Consider the following 19,667-nt stretch of genomic DNA (forward strand, 5'->3'; position numbering starts at 1 on the left):
TCTTAGCTTATAGAGATTCTAACACCAATTTTTCTTTTATCAAACTGTTTGTAGGGAAAATGAATTCTGTATTTGATTCTATCTCCTATCACTGAGGCATATGGTTTGCCTAGAAAGTAAATTTACATAGTGACACTGATTAAATTATGAACATAAACACTGTAAAGAACACTTTGAGTTAAGCTCTCCTGTAGTCAGTCAATAAATTTACAAACCTACATACATACTTACAGACTTCCTCCTCCTACTCTTCTTCTCCCTCTCCCCCCTCCTTTGTCCTCTGACCCTGAACAAAGATGTTCTGCCAAAACTAAGCCAAAACCTGGGCATCATTCCAAATTGTTCCATTTCCCACATCTGCCTTGTCCCAACATCAAATAACTTCTAGATTTAAAAACGTAAAAATCTACTGCCTCTTCTCTATTGCCACCACTTTAATCCAGGCTCCCTTCATCTCACACTGTGAATTATTGTAGAAACTATGGAAATCAATCTCCCACATCTTCAATCAGAGGATGACATCACTCCCTTGCTAAAAACCTCCCCATGACTACCCTGATGACATCCTCATTTTCTTTTTAGCCTAGCAAAGAAAACATCCCCAAATCGGACCTTTGCCTTATATTTCTGACTCACGTGTCTTCCACACAGTTTCCGCTGGACTACTGGATAGTGGTCCTCAGACATCCTATTTTACCCCCTCAGGGTCTGCTCATGTTGTTCCCTCTACTTAAACATCCCCCTCCCATACTTCCTTTCCCCGCTACCAAGTTAATACATGCCAAATTAACCTTTATATGTCCTTCAAGAAGATTACACTGAGACAATGCTTTACTTGAGAAGCCATTTCCACGCCAGGCTGAGTCAGATCATTTTCCTTCGTGTTCCTGGGGAACCCCACCTCTCTCAGACACTGCAGAGCTATAGGAAACACCAATACAGTAAGCACACCCTAATATTTCCACCTCCTAGTATCCACACCTTTGTGTAATCCCTTCCTCTTGAGTATGGACTAGCCTAGTAACCTGCTTCTGATCAACAGAATACTGCAAAGATGATGGGATGTCACATCTGCAACCAGGCTACACAAGACTGTGACTACCATCTTCCTGTCCCTCTTGCTGGCTTTGATGCAGCATGCTGCTGTGTCTAGGAGGTTCACGTGGCAGGGAACCAAGTGTGGCCTCCGGCCAACAGCAGGCAAGCACTGAGGCCCTCGGTCTAAAAGCCATTAAGGAATTGAATCCTGCCTACAGCTATGCCACTAAGCTTAGAAGACGAGTCTTCTCCAGTCAGTTCTGCAGATGAGACCTAGCCCTAGCCAACCCATTGCAACCTTGTAAGAGATGCTGGGGTAGAGGTCCCAGATAGGCTATGTATGGATTCCCAACCCACAGAAACTGATCATAAATGTGTGTATCTCAAGCCACTATATCCATGGTATTATGCTGTATAGCAAAAGAAATACTTATTTCTGTCTCTCTCTCCATCCTAACTAGAACAGAAACTTCCATAGGGAAGGAGTCATCTTATGCAACTTTGTAACCTAAGTTTAACAGAAATGTTTGATATGCAGTGAGACTCTCAAAAAATACTTGTTGAACTGCTGAACTGAACCAGTCTACCCCCAAATTTCTCCATGTTTGACAACCAAGCTGCCTTAGTTTGACAGTGCCACCTGATGCTAGCACAGGGAACTGTGACCCAACCTCGATTCTCCTTAACTAGGGCAAATAAGCAATTCTGTCTTCCTTCCTTAATGGCACAGAGTGAAGGTACTCCACCTTTAAGAGTGTCTCTTTTGCAAAGGCACAGGTGTGTATCCACTCTTTATATCATTTTCTCCATCTTTTAGTTTCCAATCTACACCCCCCATTTCTCTCTCCTTCCTTCATATTTGCATGCTCTCTCTGCTTCTCCCTATCTTCCCCCCACTCCACCACAACTTCATTGCACTTCCTCTTTCATTCATATACAATTCATGAGCCAAGAAAACTACATTGAGCGTTGCTAGTTGATAAAGCCAATATATCTATATAAGGAAAAAAAAAAAAACAAGACCCACTTATAAATGATATTAAACATGAGAAAGCATTTTAGGAAAAGTATCTATAGATCAGACATGGGATTCTATCACAAAAATAGAATCCTATATTTTCGTAAAGATTTATTTATTTATTTGAGAAAGAGACTGAGGGCATGGGAGGAGGGAGAGAATCTAAGAGAAGAAGACTTCTCACTGAGCGTGGAGCCTGATAGGCAGGGCTAGATCCTACAAACCTGAGATCATGACCCCGGCCAAAATCAAGAGTCAGTTGTTCAACTGACAGAGCCACCCAAGTACCTCTAGAATCATATTCTTAAAACATATAAAATAATATATATCCATGAAAAGAACTTTGATTTTAGGTCTTAATGATTAAAATTAAGATAAGGAATTACTTGTGTTCTAAGTCCTTATGAAGGCTCAAGGAAATTCTTTCAAATAATTCGTGATGCTGAGTGCCCTGTGGCACTCCATGGATGCTGACAGGGTTGAAGACAGTGTCAATGCATAGAACTTTCTTTTTTTAAAAGATTTTATTTATTTACTTATTTCACAGAGAGAGAAAGAGAGAGGGGGAGAGCACAAGCAGGGGGAGCAGCAGGCAGAGGGAGAGGGACAAGCAGGTTCCCTGCTCAGCAAGGAGCCCGATGCGGGACTCGATCCCAGAACCCTGGGATCATGGCCTGAGCTGAGGGCAGATGCTCAACCCACCCATGCGCCCCCACAGAGAACTTTCAACTAAGCAAAGATGAAAAGGCAGACCACTTTGCTGCCATGAAAAGGTGTGTTTACCACTGTAGGGACCAACCCTTTCTAGAAAGTTTGTCTCCTTGAGGTCCCACATCTCCAAGAAAACGAAACTATTTCTGGGTTAAAAGCAGAAAAGAGCACATTGTACACACAGAAAACCTTCTGCTAAAGGTACTAAGCTTGAGCTTGAGCAAAATCTGTGTGACTAATTTACAATTCCTAGGGAATTAAAGTGCTTGATGACACTTTCCTACGTGATAGGCAGAAATTAATGCCCCAGATTAGGTAAATATGGCCTTTCTGGAAAAGAATATTTCATTACTGTACTAAAAACAATTTAGACTTTGTAATACAAAAAAGATATCAGCACAGGCCCATTCTCTGCAGCAATACTTATAATAGCAAAGAATAATGGAAATAATCCAAAATCTATCAATGGAGACTGGTTGAATAAGCTACAGTACAGCTTATAATGTAAAAAGACATGAGGGATATCTACTAATTATGATGGAGTGATCTCCAAGATAGATTGTTAAGTGAGAAAAGCAAAACGTAGAAAAATGAGTTAGCGTGTTACCACTTACCTAAGAAATAAAGGCTATAAACATATCTTTGTGTGTAATTAAAACAATGGTATGAAAACTATAAAAATTTTAAATATATTTACCTACTTGATGGAGGGCATAGAATATAAGCAATAGGGATTAAATCTAACCATCTCTAAATATACTGTATTGTAAAGATTTTACTTTGTAATGTAAATAATTCATATTACTATAACAAAATTAAATTTTAAAAATTTAAGATTAAAAAAGACCAGATCAAAAGTAAAATGAAATAAATGAACATAACTGTCCTTAACTATGAGTTAGTCACTAACCATTCCACTGTTAGGATTGCTACACAAAAAGGAACTGATTCAAATCACTTAAAAACACAATAATTTTCCTGGTTCATTCTTAGTAGAATACATTCTGATGTCAACAATAACTGGAAAAAATACTAAGCTGCTTTCAGTGATGATTCTGAGACTGTTATGGGTATGCTAAGGATAGAACAAATGAGGAATTATCCCCAATGCTGTTCAGAATTGGTATTTATGTAACAGGGAGAAGAATAGAAATGTAAGACTAATGAGGTTAAAGTAAAGCCTTGTGGTCCTAAATTTGAATTGGAAGTCTAAGTAAAAACTTGTGGTGCATTTTATTGCTTAAAAAACAAAAAACAGGGGCGTCTGGGTGGCTCAGTGGGTTAAAGCCTCTGCCTTCAGCTCAGGTCATAATCTCAGGGTCCTGGGATCGAGCCCCGCATCGGGCTCTCTGCTCAGCAAGGAGCCTGCTTCCCCCCTCTCCCTGCCTGCCTCTACACCTACTTGTGATCTCTGTCAAATAAACTGGAATCTTTAAAAAATAATATCTTAAAAAAACAAAAACAAAAACAAAAAAACAAAAACCTTTTTCCTGGCTGTGTCCACTTAAAAAACCAAGAAGCAATAACCAGTCCATTAGCAATGACTACTCCACTGCCCAGATCATGTCTCTAAATACCCTCTTTCAATAAAAAGAATTAGGTTCCTGAGAGAAATTACTGATTCCAGATCAGGGAAAGAACATGATGAAACTGGAACATCATGTCATACCATCAGGCAAAAAAAACCTATCACAGATAACTAGGGGCTAACATGGTTCCTCCCAGTAGCCAAAGATAGGATAAGTGAGCATCTGCAAGAACAATAACCCCAACAGACTGGGATACGTCTCATATTCATAAACGGATTAAGTGTATAGCCACACCACAAACACTACTGGAGGATGGTAAAAACCAAATCACTATTTTAAAACCTGGTAAATAATAAAATAATCAAGCATTTACCCTACCTTTCTCATATGAACTGTACTTCAGGATAATTAAATAGTTGATGAAAGGGAGGTTCTCCCTATGGAGGCACTCCAGAAGTATTGTAGAAAAAAAAAATGAATGATAGACTTTTGTAATCCCCAATGAATTAGTAGATCTAGACAACAATCATGAAACATCACAAAAACAGAGAGAACCAGCCATTATGTGCCTCCTGATGGAGGTACAAAGCACTACCTATAAAGTAGTCTTGCCAAAATAAATATGTAAACAAGCCTGAATCCTACCAAAATACCTCTAGATGGAAGTACCAACACTATAGGGATTATAAGTCCAGAAGAACACGGTACAGGATACCGCAGGAACGTAATCAGCAAAATCCAGACTGTGGGAAACTCTGCTGGACAAATGACCCAGTTTTGTCAACGCACAAATTGTAAAGTTAAAAGCAGATAACATATAGATTAAAAGACACTTAAACACATCAACCAACGAGCGGATCTTATTCCAAAGATGACTCAAACAACAATTTTTAAAAAGACGTTTATGAGACAATTAGGGAAATTTGAACATTATCTTGGTATCTGATGATATTAAGGAATCACTTTAATTTCTAGGTATGCTAATAGCACTGTGGTTATTTTTTAAACAGTCCTAATCTCTTAGGGTTACATGCTGAAATACTTACAGCTAAAATAATATGATATTTTAGATTTGTTTTAAAATAATCCCAGAGTAGGGGGGAGAGTGGGTGGTGTAGATAAAAGAAAAGGCTTAATTTTATAACTGTTGAAGCTGGGTAATATGTACATGAAGTTCCATTATACTATTCTCTCTATCTTTGTATGCATTTGAACTTCTCCATAATAAAAAATGTTAAATGACAAGCCTTCAAACATCAGTTTGTATATTGTTATCAACAGCAGAAAACCCTTAACTGAGAGTGAGGTTGAAAGCTAGCAGTCATGTTTATATATATGTAAATTATACCAACAATTGTATGAGGCAGTGATTTTTACTATTCTCCTTAGACAAGGTAAGAAATTGAAAATGAGAGAAGTTAAGTCACAGAACAAAGTAAATGGCACACATGAGATTATAACCTAGTTCTTTCCGTCCTCAGATGCCAAGTGTCCACTGGGAAAAACAGAAACCACTGTACATATACTAAGGAATCAATGTAATGAACTACTTACAAGGAGCTGGAAGTTATGAAAGAGCCAAAAGAAGATAGAGGTGAGCTGGAGAAACAGAAGGTGAGAGGGTAATATCCAGACGTCAGAAACCCTGGCCTGGAACCATCAGACCACCCTCCTCCTCATCAGAGATGCCAGCACCATCTCTCTCCAAGTTCTCCCACTGCTGCTTCGCAGGAGCCACTGCTCAGATATCTGCCTTCCTCCCACTCCCAATTGCCTACCAGGACCTCCTACCTTCAGGATCTAAGAGAAGACCAGTTGGCAACAGGATCTGGAAGATACAGTTTGTAGATTTTGAGCCCCACGTAAGACGAAGGAGAATATCGACGAGCAGGTATGGAGTGAAGAACTAAGACACTAATAACCAATGATGGTGCCATACTCCCTGTCAGGTTCCAAGATCAAATTGCAATTGCACAATTTAGAACTCTGACGTGAAGGTTAATTTTCTTCCTCCCTTCCGCCACCATAATTCTATCTTCCTCCACATAGTAGCTACGATGTGGCCAGTGAGCGCGCAGAATGTGCTGGTCTATACTGATATGCCCTATAAGTGTAAAATACATTCCAGGTTTCAAAGACCTAGTTACACACGCACACACACACACACACACACGCATTCCTGGTAACTGAGAAGGTTTACAGGGACTGTACATCTGCTACACTTGCACCAATCTTCTTGACCGTGCATTATTCCCAACTAAGGATAAGTTACACAGCTTCTCCAAGGTCACAAAGCTTGTATAGGGCAGAGTGAGAATGCAAGCCTGGGCTAGTGAGTATCTTCCCATAACACCAGGTAGTCTTTTTGTAGCCACAAAAATTACATGAAATGAGCTGCACTGTGGCCTTGCACAGTGGATCCTCTCAAAGCTCCATGATGTGAGACGTTTGGTACGACTAGGAACAGGCAGGCAGGCACTAAGGCCTTTACCTGCAGGTGCTCAGCAAGCCCTCATCCACAAAGAACGTTTTCAGAATAAGGACATAACTTAACCAACTTAGCTGAAACTATTTCTTCAATTAGAATTCGCTCCCTCTGGTCAAAAATGGGCAATGTGGACACCCAAATTGTATAATCACTGTGGTAAGTTAACACACATCAAATAAATGTGTAATCCAGAGTGATTCATAACGAGTCTAAGCAAGCAAACAAAGAAACAAGTAAAAAAAAAAAATTCTTATCACCTTAGGAGAACGCTAGAGAATCAACTCATTATTTTGAAAACTGGAAATAAGAGGGAAAACTGATGTATTCAACCTGCTTTCCCTACATAATTTGTATCCCAGGGAAACCAACTAGTTGGTGAGGAGAAGTTTTCCTTCTTAGAGACAGGCAGCTAGTAAGAAGAAATGGTACAATGAGAATATCACCATTTTACACCCCCTAATGATCAATGAATGTAAGCAATGATTATTACTACTGGTTAGCATCACGGCAAAAAAAAAAAAATAAATAAAACCCACATCCATGTGTTTCCTGTGGTGAAAACATAGTATCACTGAAAAAGTATTCTTGCCCTACACCCACCCCCCAAAATTGAGCATAATTTGATCAAACCTGTCAATCTACCTGCAAGTTTCTAACAAACACAGAAGGCACGAAAACACATTAGGTCCGCTCCAGCAATGCAAAAAGTAAAATGCAGACGGAGGACTATCCACAGGACAAACAGCGGAGGGCCCTCAACAAATTAAGTGCAAGTACAAAGATAGAGCTATGGGGAACCTGTGGATTCAGTGAGACTTTAGAGACCTATCAATCACTTGTAATGAGTGAATTTTATTTGGATACCCACAAATTGTAAAAACTAACAACGCAATTAGAAAACTCGAGTCAGGGGCGCCTGGGTGGCTCAGTGGGTTAAAGCCTCTGCCTTCGGCTCAGGTCATGATCCCGGAGTCCTGTGATGGAGCCCCACATTGGGCTCCCTGCTCAGCGGGGAGCCTGCTCCCCACCCCCACTCTGCCTGCCTTCTGCCTACCTATGATCTCTGTCTGTCAAATAAATAAATAAAATCTTTAATTAAAACAAAAACAAAACTCGAGTCATACTCAGTAGTTGCTATATAGACTATTTCTGTCCCTGCCAAATTTAGGTGTTGAAATCCAAACCCAGTGTGATGGTATCAGGAGGGGCTGCACAAGCCTGGGGTGTGGAGCCCTCGTGAAGGGAATTAGTGCCTTTACAGAAGAGCTCCCAGCCAGTGCCCGCCCCACTCTGCCGCTAAGGACTAAGGACACGGTAAGAAGATGTCTACTGATGAACCAGGAAGCAGCTCCTCAGCAGACACGGAATCTGCTGGTGCCATGATCTTGGGACTTCACAGCCTCCAGAACAGTGAGAATAGCATTTTGTTGTTGTTGTTATGGCAGCCTGAACTAAGAGAGCTGTCATTCAGTTTTTTGGTGTGTAGTGGTTTTGCGTTTATTGACTTGTTTTTAAGGATTCTTAAGAGTTAAAAGATGCAAAGTATTTGTGGGTAAAACAGAAAATAAGGCCCTAAAAGAAACAAAATAGACCCCTTTAGTGCCTCTGGAGATGAACTAGCCCAGATGAAAAAAGAGGACAGTGTCACAGCATAGCTCTGAGTCCCTAGGGGTGAGATCCTGGTCCCTGCACCCCGGCTCCCTCCCTCACCTCCTCAGAACACCAACCTTGAGGCAGGAGCACCACTCCCTGAGGGGAACACCACAGGTTCTCCCTCATCTGCTTCATCGTCCTCTAATTAAACCCGCTTCTCCCAAAGGACACGTGCACAAAAGAAACACTAGCTCTAATTCAATTTTACGTTTCTCTCACAACATTGTAAATATATTCCAGCTACATAATGGTCTGAATACTTTTTTGGGCTAACCTAGAAACCTAAATGCCATGTATAACATTGCTTCTATATGAAAATCCATTCCTGATACCAACTAGGTGGCTTACAAAGTATTTTTGTCACATAATCTGCATATAAAAGCTAGGGTTGTCTTTTCTTTCTTTCTTTCTTTCTTTTTTCTTAAATTCAAAGTTCTCACCCTTGACACACAGAAGAGGTTCTGGCCTTTTGCCCCATCTCCCTCCCTCTTCCAAAAAAGCGGCACAAATGTGAGGGGAGAACTTGGCACAAATGTGAGGGGAGAACTTGCCTGCAGCTCTCCGCCCTGTCATACCCTCAGGGAGGTCAGAAGAATGGACCACACCCGCTTCCCTTCACCAGCTCCTCCCAAAGGGATATGAAGGCTCCCTCTTCCCTCAGCCAGTCCTAAAGCCTTGCTGTAGTCTCCTGGCCCTAAGGAGCCAGATCACTGCAGAGAGAGGTTGAGGCTTTGGAAAGCTCACCCACGGAAACACCTGTGACTCAGCAAATGGACAGAGAAGCTGACTACAGGGACAGAAGGGCCTATGAGTGTGTGAGGCCCTGGGCTGGGGTGGGGGGCACGAATGTGGCAGGGGTCCCAGAACTGGCTTTGCAAACTGAACCTTATAGATTGGGAGGAACAGGCAGGAGGCTTCATGCAAAGCCATCTCTCTCTCAGCCTCCTGTCCCAGCACCCCTTCCCAGAGCACGTACATGGGGGACTCCCTGGAAGGCAGTACTAACCAGTGCTGGGCCGCCACTGACCAAGCCGCTCCTTTGCTCCATTCTACCTTTGCTTGGCCATCATTGTTTCGGGAATCACTCTCTCGAGGGAACTCTGGAAAGGAGATATTGTAGCTCAAGTTTGTATTCGACTGTGGGGAAAAGAAAACCTTTCCGTTCCAGCTATGGCTCCTATCAAAACACTTCTGAGGCTGCTGAAAGCATCAACAGATGGAGCAGCTTTTCCTTCCTCACAACCAATTTCTAGGCCAAGACTGTCCACCAGTTTCAGAAGCCGGAAATGAAGATGACTCTCGAATGGTCCCCAGACTACGTGGTGAGTGCGGGTTGGGCCACTGGGGGATTACTGGCCTCCATAAACTAGTCCTTTCCTCTCCGTTTGGCCTTGCTCTTGCTTGAGGCTCCCTCAGCAGGAGCCCTTGAGTGGACAAAAGCCCCAACTAGTCTGAACTCATCACCCTCCAGTCTAGAGCTTTCATGTTATTTGTAGCCCAGACGTCAGAAAACAGCACTTTTCTTTTTATCCATGTTACCCTGCATGACAGGTTGCTAAAAAAACTCTCACGTGCCTTCCTGTAGAAATTTCCAACACTCAGGGTCTTCTCTGCTTTGTGACTCACACAGGCAATGCCATCCCTGTAGCTAATCCTTACACCTTCATCTGAGAGAAAACGGGCCTTACATTTACAGTATTTCGGTTTTTTCCAACAGTATACTACATCTGACACCACTGAAATACAGCAGTATAAAAACCAACAGTGCTCATGCAAAATGGCTTTAAGCCCAGTTGGAGATGAGCTCTAGGTTACAGATTTACGCCAAAGAATCCCACACAGAACCACCTCAAGATAACACCAAGGCCCTGATCTTTAAAGGCCAAAGCTTTGCGCAGGTGCAACGCTCATGCAACACTCGTCAAACCCCAGCTTCCACCTTCAACTGGCAAATTTCTACCATGTCATCGCCTTTGGGGATTCAGCGGATGCAGACCAAACCCATGTCTGTGCAGCAGTTTCCAAAGCTTCCAGATATCACATCTATATTTAAACCCAGTTAGTCACCTACATTGGCCAAATCAATCTACTTGTAAGTGGAATACATTTTCCAATAAAAGACAAATATGTGTCTCAAAAATGTCAAAAATCTAAAGAGCCAAAATCTCATTTTAATTACCAAACCAGAAATCATAGCAACGGCAGGATTATTAGGAGCTAATACTCATACAATGCTTTCAAAGTGCCAAGCACTGTGTTCGGTTAAAAACAATGACAACTGTTCTGCCAAAGCTTCTCCAGTTCTGTGCATTTTGCCTTCTCCACTCATCTCAAAACAACACACCAGTTCAATCTAATAGAAGGGGTGACAATGAATGCATAAGAGAAACCTCAACCACAAAGCCCCCTGGTTGTCCCCCTGCCCCACCACCAGTCTATTACCACTCCACTCGAAGTAGCGCCCCAGTTCCAGCAGCACCCACTCTTGGGTCCTCAGGCTGCTGTGAGAGGCCCTAAAGCTCAGTACCAGATTTGGAGTTGGATTCGGACAATCTTGTATTCAAATGTCAGCCCTCACCTTGAGCAATTTAGCCCGGCTTTTGGTGTCTCCTCTTCCTCATTTGCGAAATTTGTAATGACAATTTGTAGCTCGTAGCGTCTGTATGTAGATTGGGTGAAACAGTGTATATGAAGGGGTCCCCAGAGAGCAAGGACTGACTAATACCTGATATTATTATATCCATTCTACATACCTTGTTGCAAAACGTACAAACCATACAGGAAAATGTGAATCACCTCGGAAATAAGAGGCAACCATGAAATATTCTTTCACCGATGAATTATCCAAAAGTAACAGAATCTCTTGATTTTTATTATAGCCATCACAAGCTTCTCAACTACTTTTCTGTGAACTGTCCCTAAGGGGGCAGAAAAGAAGAGATGAAAGAAGATAATGGTAATGAGTAAGGCATCATAATCCTAAGCAAATGCTGGCTTTTATCCACCACTGGGAAAAGAGAGAAAATGGAGATGAGGCTATCAAGAGCCAAATCTAAACTACCCTATATTGCAACTTGTTAAAAAGTGGTATTTGCTATCAAAACATAATAACTGCCCAGACTTCCACTGTGTTAAAGGTAACACCTTTTTCTAAAAATGAGCTCCTGGGCACATATAAACTTTTCTAAGTCTACCTGAAATATACATATTCCTTACTGAACATATCAGCTTGTAAACACATAGTAAAACTCATTGATCAACTTTCTGAGGCTGTGGAGAAAGGGTACAGAGAGGAGGAAAGTACCAACTGAGCAAAAATGTAAACTAGCTAAACTGTGAACGTTGAACTTGAGAAAGAGTACTTTCTCCCCCCATGGCCTCCTCCAAGGCTTGGAGATCACAGAGAGGGAGTGGTGGGTGAGGGGCAGTGGAAATGATAGAAACATGTTGGAAAGACCAAAAGCATGTGTCTTCCAAAATTCCACTGCAGCCCCAATCCTGATGGTATTTGGAGGTGGGACTTTTGGGAGATAATTAATTTTTTTTTAAGATTTTTATTTATTTATTTGAGACAGAGAGAGAGAGCAAGGGGTGGGGAGGGGCAGAGAGAGAAGGAGAAGCAGACTCCCCCAAGCACAGAGCCTGATGTGGGGCTCAATCCCAGGACCCCGAGATCATGATCTGAGCCGGAGGCAGATATTTAACTGACTGAGCTGCCCAGGTGCTCCTTGAGGTTACTAGATTTAAATGAGGTCATGAGGATGGGGTTCTCATTGATGGGTTAGTGTCCTATGAGAGGAGGAAGAAACATCAGAGCTTACTTGCTCTCTGCCATGTGAAGACAAAACCAGAAGGTGGCCATCTGCAAGCCAGGAAGAAAGCTCTCATAAGGCACAGAATCTGCCAGCACCTTGATCTTGACTTCCCAGCCTCCACAACAGTGTGAAATAAAAGTCCATTGTGTACGCCCGGCTGTTGATGATATTTTGGTACAGCAGCCCAAGCTGACTAAGAAAGTGCCTGAGCAGAGTCAGGGTGGAGAGTGAAATGAAAAGGAGGGTATGTTTTCAGCAATAACTTAAAAGTCTCCAAACAAAGTAACTGGACTCATTTTAATGTTATTAGTCATTAAATAGGAAGCATAAATAATACATTAAGTGGTCATTTAAAAATGCCATTATTTCAGAAAACCAAAATCGCCCAATTCAATTTCAGCTTACCAAGGTACCTCCAATGACATCCAACATCTTTTGACACTCATTTCAGGGAGCCTTCTGGAATAGGGTCAGGATAATCTCTCTATCCCGCTCTGGAAAGCCTCAATCAATGGGCTCCTTTGCTTTCTGTTTTCCAGGTGTGTCTGGACAAAAATGGTACTGGCTGGAGATCAATGGAGGGGAAAACAATAGCAAGGAGGCATTCACTCCTTGGCTCTCCATGCCAGGCCCAGGCCTCCAATGGCTGCAGTCCTCCTTAAGACCACAGCTTCTGGGGGCTTCCCTGACCAAGAGGTTTGGTTTCTCGAATTCCCATAACCATTCCCTAATGTTACCTCTTCAAGGTGGTGACAGTACCCTCCTCTTCTAGTCTTAGGGGGCTTCCACGTCATTTCTTGAGTTCCTTTCATCTGGCCTGCACATCTGAATAGTCTCTTTAGTAGATTCATTTCATTTCAATCCTTGTGCATACGCAATCTGTTTCCTACCCAGATAATTGGACCAGGTGCGAGGAAGACCTGAAGAGTCAGTCTTGTCTCACCTGAGTGCCAGGTTTAATTATAGCCCAGACTCTGAATGGTCACTGGCATCCCCTGTGGGAACTGAGCTCTTTACACTCAGCAGAGAACCTCACACAGAAAATAAGTAAACACCTTCTATTCCCTAGTCAGAGGTCTCAACCTAACTTGACAGCGGTCACTCTTGTTGAGCCCCTGAATTTCAGATCTGACTTGCCCACCTACCCCTAAAATGCTCACCTGCTCCTCCAGACTCTGGACTCTGTCCTCCCGCCTGGTTCCATAGGGCTCATTCCCTCCTTGCTATTCAGATTCTTGGCCTTAATCCCTCACCAACCTGGTACTAAAGGTTCTGTTCTGCCCTCACCAGCATGCCCTATCCCGCTTTAGCCCAAGTCCTGCCTGGTGATCACCAAGGATGATCTTTTCTTTACTTTCTTTAAGATTTTATTCATTTATTTGACAGAGAGATAGAAGAACAGAAGCAGGCAGAGCTGGGCAGAGGGAGAGGGAGAAGCAGGCTCCCCACTGAGCAGGAAGCCTGACATGGGACTTGATCACAGGACCCCGGGATCATGACCTGAACTGAAGGCAGATGCTTAATTGACTGATTCACCCAGGTACCACATGGGGGAAGTCTCCATAGAGAAGTATCACCTCTGAAAGTCAGGATCTTACACTACATTATCCTTTGTGGTTTGGGGACTTAACTAGCAAAATCAAAAGGGAGAATTTCCTGGTATTCTTAAAAATTAATTTAACTACTGAGGAAAGCAATGAAAATTAGAAAGATTTTCTCGCTGACTGTAATTAATACATTGTAAGAAAGAAGAGGGACTGAACTGTGATGAAATGAGCTATGGCAGAAAATAAATCCAAGTTTCACTAAATCAACTTGGAAGACTCACTTGGGCTTACTAAACTTTATGCTCCATTTTAAAATGAAAAATATGGTGATGCCTGGATGGCTCAGTGGGTTAAGTCTCTGCCTTCCGCTTGGGTTGTGATCTCAGGGTCCTAGGATCGAGCCCCACACTGGGCTCTCTTCCCCACTCTCTCTGCCTGCCTCTCTACCTGCTTGTGATCTCTCTCCCTCTCTGTCAAATAAATAAAATGAAAAATATGATGAAAATGACCAGCAAGACTCCAAAAGCTAAGAACTAAATATGAGCCGATATTATGTCACATCGACCCATTTTCAGCTCCTCCTGGCCTTGCACGATGCAGGACAGGGCCCCAGCAGGGCAGAGGTATGGGAGAGGCTGCGATGGCAAAGCAAGCTATCAGGACTTACAAACCCAGTGGAACCTGAGGGGAAGTCCAACCTCAAAAAACCAGAGTGGGCTGGCTACCTGGTGCACACTCTCCACACTTGGAGACTTTCCAGCTAACCTTGGAGGCTCGGAGTTTGACTTCATGAATGAGAGAGCGGGCTGCCCCTATAGGAGTAAAGGATGACAGAGGCAGGGCTATGACTAGTACCCCCAAATACATTCAATACTACCCACTCGGCTAGAGGTAGCCCCAACCTAATTCATCTGGCCAACAGTCAATTCAATTCTTTCAAAAGCAACACTAGCATATCCGAGAAGCTTGTTAAAAATCCAAAACTCGGGCCCCACCCAAGGCCGACTAAATCAGAAACTCTGGGAGTGGGGCTAAGCAATCCACATTTTAAGAAGACTTTCAGGTGGGGCACCTGGGTGGCTCAGTGGGTTAAAGCCGCTGCCTTCGGCTCAGGTCAGGACTTCCAGAGTTCTGGGATCAAGCCCCATATTGGGCTCTTTGCTCAGCAGGGAGCCTGCTTCCTTCTGTCTACTTATGATCTCTGTCGGTCAAATAAATAAATAAAATCTTTAAAAAAAAAAAAAAGACGACTTTCAGGTGATTCTAATGTGCACTAGAGCGCACCGACGTAGAGAACAGATAAAAATGACTTTTTTCACAACAGTTCTACCCCTCCCCCAAATAATTACCAAAATTATTATTATTTATTACCATTAATTATTTACCAGAAGGTCAGAAAAATATTTCTTTTCCTTTTATATAAAATCAATTTGGGATTATCCTTACTGATTCAGAAAACCATGGAATGGATAACAAAGCCATTAATCACTGACTTAGGCACAACCTCTTATGAAAGATTCACCATCCTCACTCATTAGGCTTTACTTACCAAACTTCAGGGATATTCACTGAATCCCTAGCATCTACAACAGTCTGGCACAAATACTGGCTGAGTGAATAAATGGGCACAATGAATGGAGTTCCCGAGAAAGAGGGAGCTGGTGATGCTGCCTATCAACACAGAATCATTTGGAAACTAACTATGTCCTGTGCCTGATCCACAAAATAGTTAACGCGCACGCGCGCGCGCGCGCACACACACACACACACACACACACACCCCGCCAGAGATGGCTGCAAGTCTACTATACTGTCAAAACTCTTCTCTACAACTGGCTGCCTAGTCCCGGCTGCCTCCCAGCTGCAACAGCTGGTATGAGAAAAGACTTGTAAGAACCAACCCCCGCCCCGCGCCCTGATCTTCCCAGAGAGAGGTTCAACCATCCCCCTTGAGGATTTCTGAACAAGAATTATACAACTGGCACAGTATGAGGAGTGAGCATTCTGCAGGAGTCTCCTGTTGGAGTACTATTTTTAAAAAGGCAAACAAGAGGGAGACAAATTACAAGGAAGTTGCATTTTTACAGCAATTGGGAGAAAAAGCTTACTTCTTACCAGAAATGGAAACCCATATGATATCACTGTACTGCATATGAATTATTAATGTTTATCATTTTTTTTATAAATTAGGTATTCAGGAAGATTCCTGTTGACATCACGTTTGACATCATAATGCTTCATCATTCTAAAAGCTTAATGAGATTAATTATTGCTAGAAAAAAGGAGAGAGAGATCAAGCACACATTTTTGTACCCTGGGGAATACCAGAGACCAAGTAGATAATGAGAATATGGTCTATAATTGATGTACAAAGAGGAAATTAAAAAAGAAAAACCATTATGACCCACTACCACTGTAAACAGGACCGAATAGCAAGGACTTTATTTTTTTCCCCTGAGCATTTTGGAAAAGGGTGGGGCAGAGGAGGGGTGAACGGTCCGGACATGGGTGACTAGCACCTATCTCAAACTGTTAAGGCAGAAGCATTCTTATTCTAAAAAGAAATGTAAACAAAGTTTTTATAAAATTATCTCATCCACAAAGAGTATGGGACATGTGAAGATAGAAAAAGATAATATAACCCTGAGTCACAAGTCCTAAAAGGATACTATTAAATATATTAAAGCAATTCTGTGATAACAATTCTGTATGACTTGTCTAAATAATAACTCTGGTCTCAAATGTAATTTCAAATATATAGTTTCTGAGATTTACACAGATAAATTAGTGTTGAATCACTGAACCGGCAGTTTCATTCCCAACATTCTTAGTAAAAGGTTGGAATGAATTAAGCTCTTATTTGGAAATCCTGTTGATAAAGCAATGTGAGTTAAATTCCTATTCAGTTCAAACCTTTAACACTTCAGCCAAGTAGCAATGATATTACTACAAGTTTATACCAGATGCTAACAATTGGGACTCATTTTTCCTCCAGTTTTTTTCGCCATTTGCTAAATAACCTCTTGAGGGAAGTATTAAAACATGGAGAATGAATTCATTCATTCCTTCTTTCAATAAACAAACATGGAATAGCCAGAGTCGCCAGATATTAAATTGGGATTCTTGGTACTATGAAAGGCAGAAATATACAATTTCTCTTACACACCCCCGAAAAAAAAAATTACCACAGAGTTCATAAGTTGTCACCATTCTGAACTACTTCAATATCTTCACGTTGCCTTTTCAACAAGAAGGCAAAAGGCTATTTTTTAAAATAACATCCCTATTTAATTATCCCACCAAATATATCATTTTAACCCCATGAAATTGCTCCTGATGCTTTTTAAAAAAAATTTTTTTACTATTTCTTTTGTGGGGGGGGCGGGGGAGAAAAGCTTGAGAAAAGAAAAAGATAACGTTTGACACATGCCTCTGTAACAAATGTTCAATTCGTAAGTTGTACTGTCAAGATTCCGGGGCTCCAGCCTTTGGATATTTTATCATCACATGGTTAAGATTCAAAAGCTAGAAGAGAAAGTTTATACCTGGTACATAGTAGGTGCTCAGTAAATGGTCTTTTTTTGTTATCATGATTATTATATTAGTATATTATATGACTGCTACCAGAGAAATAATACCACTATAAATAAACTCAGGTAAGCTTCATGTTACAAAATCGGATCCTGTTATAATAAGTTCACTAAAAGGAGCTCTTGGTCTTCCAGACTCAAACCAACTCATGCCATCCTTCTCTTCACCTTTCCACTGAAGGCTGATTTGATCCAGTAAAAGCCAGGTGCCTATTCACCCTAGGCCAACTGTTGAATAACTTTTCAAGTCTAAACATAAAATTTTCTCTGCCAAATAATTAATTAATTAATTACGGTCCCTGGTAATCTATTGACCATGTAAAAGCTGTGATACTACACAACATTCAGAGTCATAGGGATGTATTTCTTTTTCCCTGTGCACAATGGAATGTGCCATTGTCATTCTGTTTGCTACAATGATAAAAGGACCAGTGGCCAGACTTACACAATGAAAACCCTCTTCAATTTCATAGTATTTTGAGAACATACAGGAGGGCCCTATTAACACAATCCTTTTTCTTCTGTCATTAAGAAATTGCTAGTGGCTGCTTTAATGATTTAAACACATTTTTCCCCCCACTTCCTCAAAATCCCACTCTCCTGTGAGATGAGAGGTATGTTCAGAATCTTTGTCCTCAGCTGCACTGCACTGCACACCGCTGCCCCTCATGGTAGCTCAGCTGACCCTCCAAACTCACAGCCAGGTGCCCTCAATTATGTCCAGGAGGCGGCCAACCCCAAGAAGGCACAAACAACAGGTTCCACTCTGGTCCTCTTCCTCTTTTTCCCTTCCTACATCTCTCCGCACAACACAAACACCCTCATTCATTCACAAATCCCCACGCTCGGCCCCTGTGGTGAAGACTCCGTGCAGCTGGCTCTCCCAGGTAAAAAGCTGTGCCCGAGGAACTACCGTATCCCTGCACCGGGTCTGCACCATTCACCTGCAAGGCAGGCGGATTCGAGCCCGGAGCTCAGATTTCATTCAGCCAGCCACCAGAGGCTCTCAATGATACCCACCCCACCTCCGGAGTTAAGGGAACCACAGCCTTCCTTCCCTCAGTGGGAAACGGGGCCAGCCCACAGGCTTCCCACCGCGCTCCCTTCTCCACCGGTCCCCTGGAACCAGCTCCCAGGACCCCTCCAGGGGTCTCTTCCGCTCACATTTCCTGGGCCCGCATCGCTCCCACACAGGAAAAGTAAACTCCTCCTTAGTGACAACCTCCCAAACCAACCGCGTCACGACCACTCAACTCTGCCGGAGCCCCCTACTCATGCCGGCCCCGCCCGGACGGGGCGGGCAGCCCCCCACCAGCCTGAGCCGTTTACCTTGACGCTGGTGTAGCTGGTCTGGGTCTCGGCCTCCGCGCTGCTGCAGCAGTGGCGCCTCCGGCCCCTGCAGGTGGTCGCGGCGGGGGCTGCGGAGCCCGCGCTGCTGCTGCTGCTGCTGCTGCTCCCGCCGCTGCCCAGCTCCGCGCGGGCCCTGCGGACGCGGGCGGCGCCGGGGGGTCCCGAAGCGCCGCTCGGGGGAATAACGTCGGCGGCGTCGGTCTGGACGAAGAGGCCGTGTGGGGGGGCCGCGGGGCCCTGCGACACGCTGGTGGTCTGGCGGGGCGAGTTGGACTCGTCCGAGTCCCGGCAGTAGATCACGCCGCTCTGCGAGACGTGGATGCTGGGGGCGCAGCCCATCCCTCAGCCGGGCTCCCCCGCGCGCCGGCCCGCGCCCCCGGCCGCCGGGACCCGCGGCACCCGCGGCCACCTGCAGTGAGGGGGCGGGCGCCTCGGCGGCCTCGGAGGCACCCGGACTGCGCGCCCCCCGGCCTGCCTGGCCGCCGCTCCGTCGGGCTCGCCGCGGCGGCTCCAGCCGAGCCTCGGGGGGCTGCGCGCGTCACCCCAACTTTCCCTTCTGGGCCATCTTCCTCCCCGAGCGGGAGAGCGCGCACACACAGCGCCCCGCGCGCACCGGCGGCCGCCACCCTCCCTGCCGCGGCGCCCCAAACACGCTCCCCGCGCCTCCGCCTTCCCCTCCTCCCTCGGCTCGGCCCGCGCCGCCGCCCAGTTCAACCTTGCCGGGCTCCCGCGCCCGCGGCCCCTGGGCCACGGCGCCCGCCCGCCTGCACCTTCTTTCCCCACTTTCGGTCCGCGTCCGTCCCCCTCCCGCTCTCGCTCCCACCCTCCTTCCTCTCCGAGTGCTCCCGCTCGGGCCCCACTGCGCCCCCCCGCCCGCCTGGCGCTCCCTGAGCTCTCCCCGGCTGGGCGAGATTTTATGATTCGGCTC

The 19,667-nt window shown here is 44.1% G+C and overlaps 1 protein-coding gene across 5 annotated transcripts in view; it reads right to left on the bottom strand.

Annotated features, from left to right (window-relative positions):
- The window catches only part of PDE8B (phosphodiesterase 8B), a 276,199-nt gene that overhangs the window by 228,130 nt on the left and 28,402 nt on the right, over nucleotides 1–19,667 (bottom strand). For 2 of the 5 annotated variants that reach the window (XM_032847965.1, XM_032847974.1), the window contains exon 1: nucleotides 18,719–19,078. The exons of 2 other annotated variants lie outside the window; for them this stretch is intronic. In XM_032847965.1, coding sequence (XP_032703856.1) covers nucleotides 18,719–19,078 — 360 coding nt within the window. Of the gene's footprint in view, nucleotides 1–18,718; nucleotides 19,507–19,667 lie in introns of those variants that run through there. One more of the 5 variants, XM_032847981.1, reaches the window with a different exon arrangement.

The sequence above is a fragment of the Lontra canadensis genome, unplaced genomic scaffold (genome assembly GCF_010015895.1).
Source record: "Lontra canadensis isolate GAN:19392208 unplaced genomic scaffold, GSC_riverotter_1.0 scaffold4, whole genome shotgun sequence".
In the NCBI taxonomy this organism is placed as follows: domain Eukaryota; kingdom Metazoa; phylum Chordata; class Mammalia; order Carnivora; family Mustelidae; genus Lontra; species Lontra canadensis.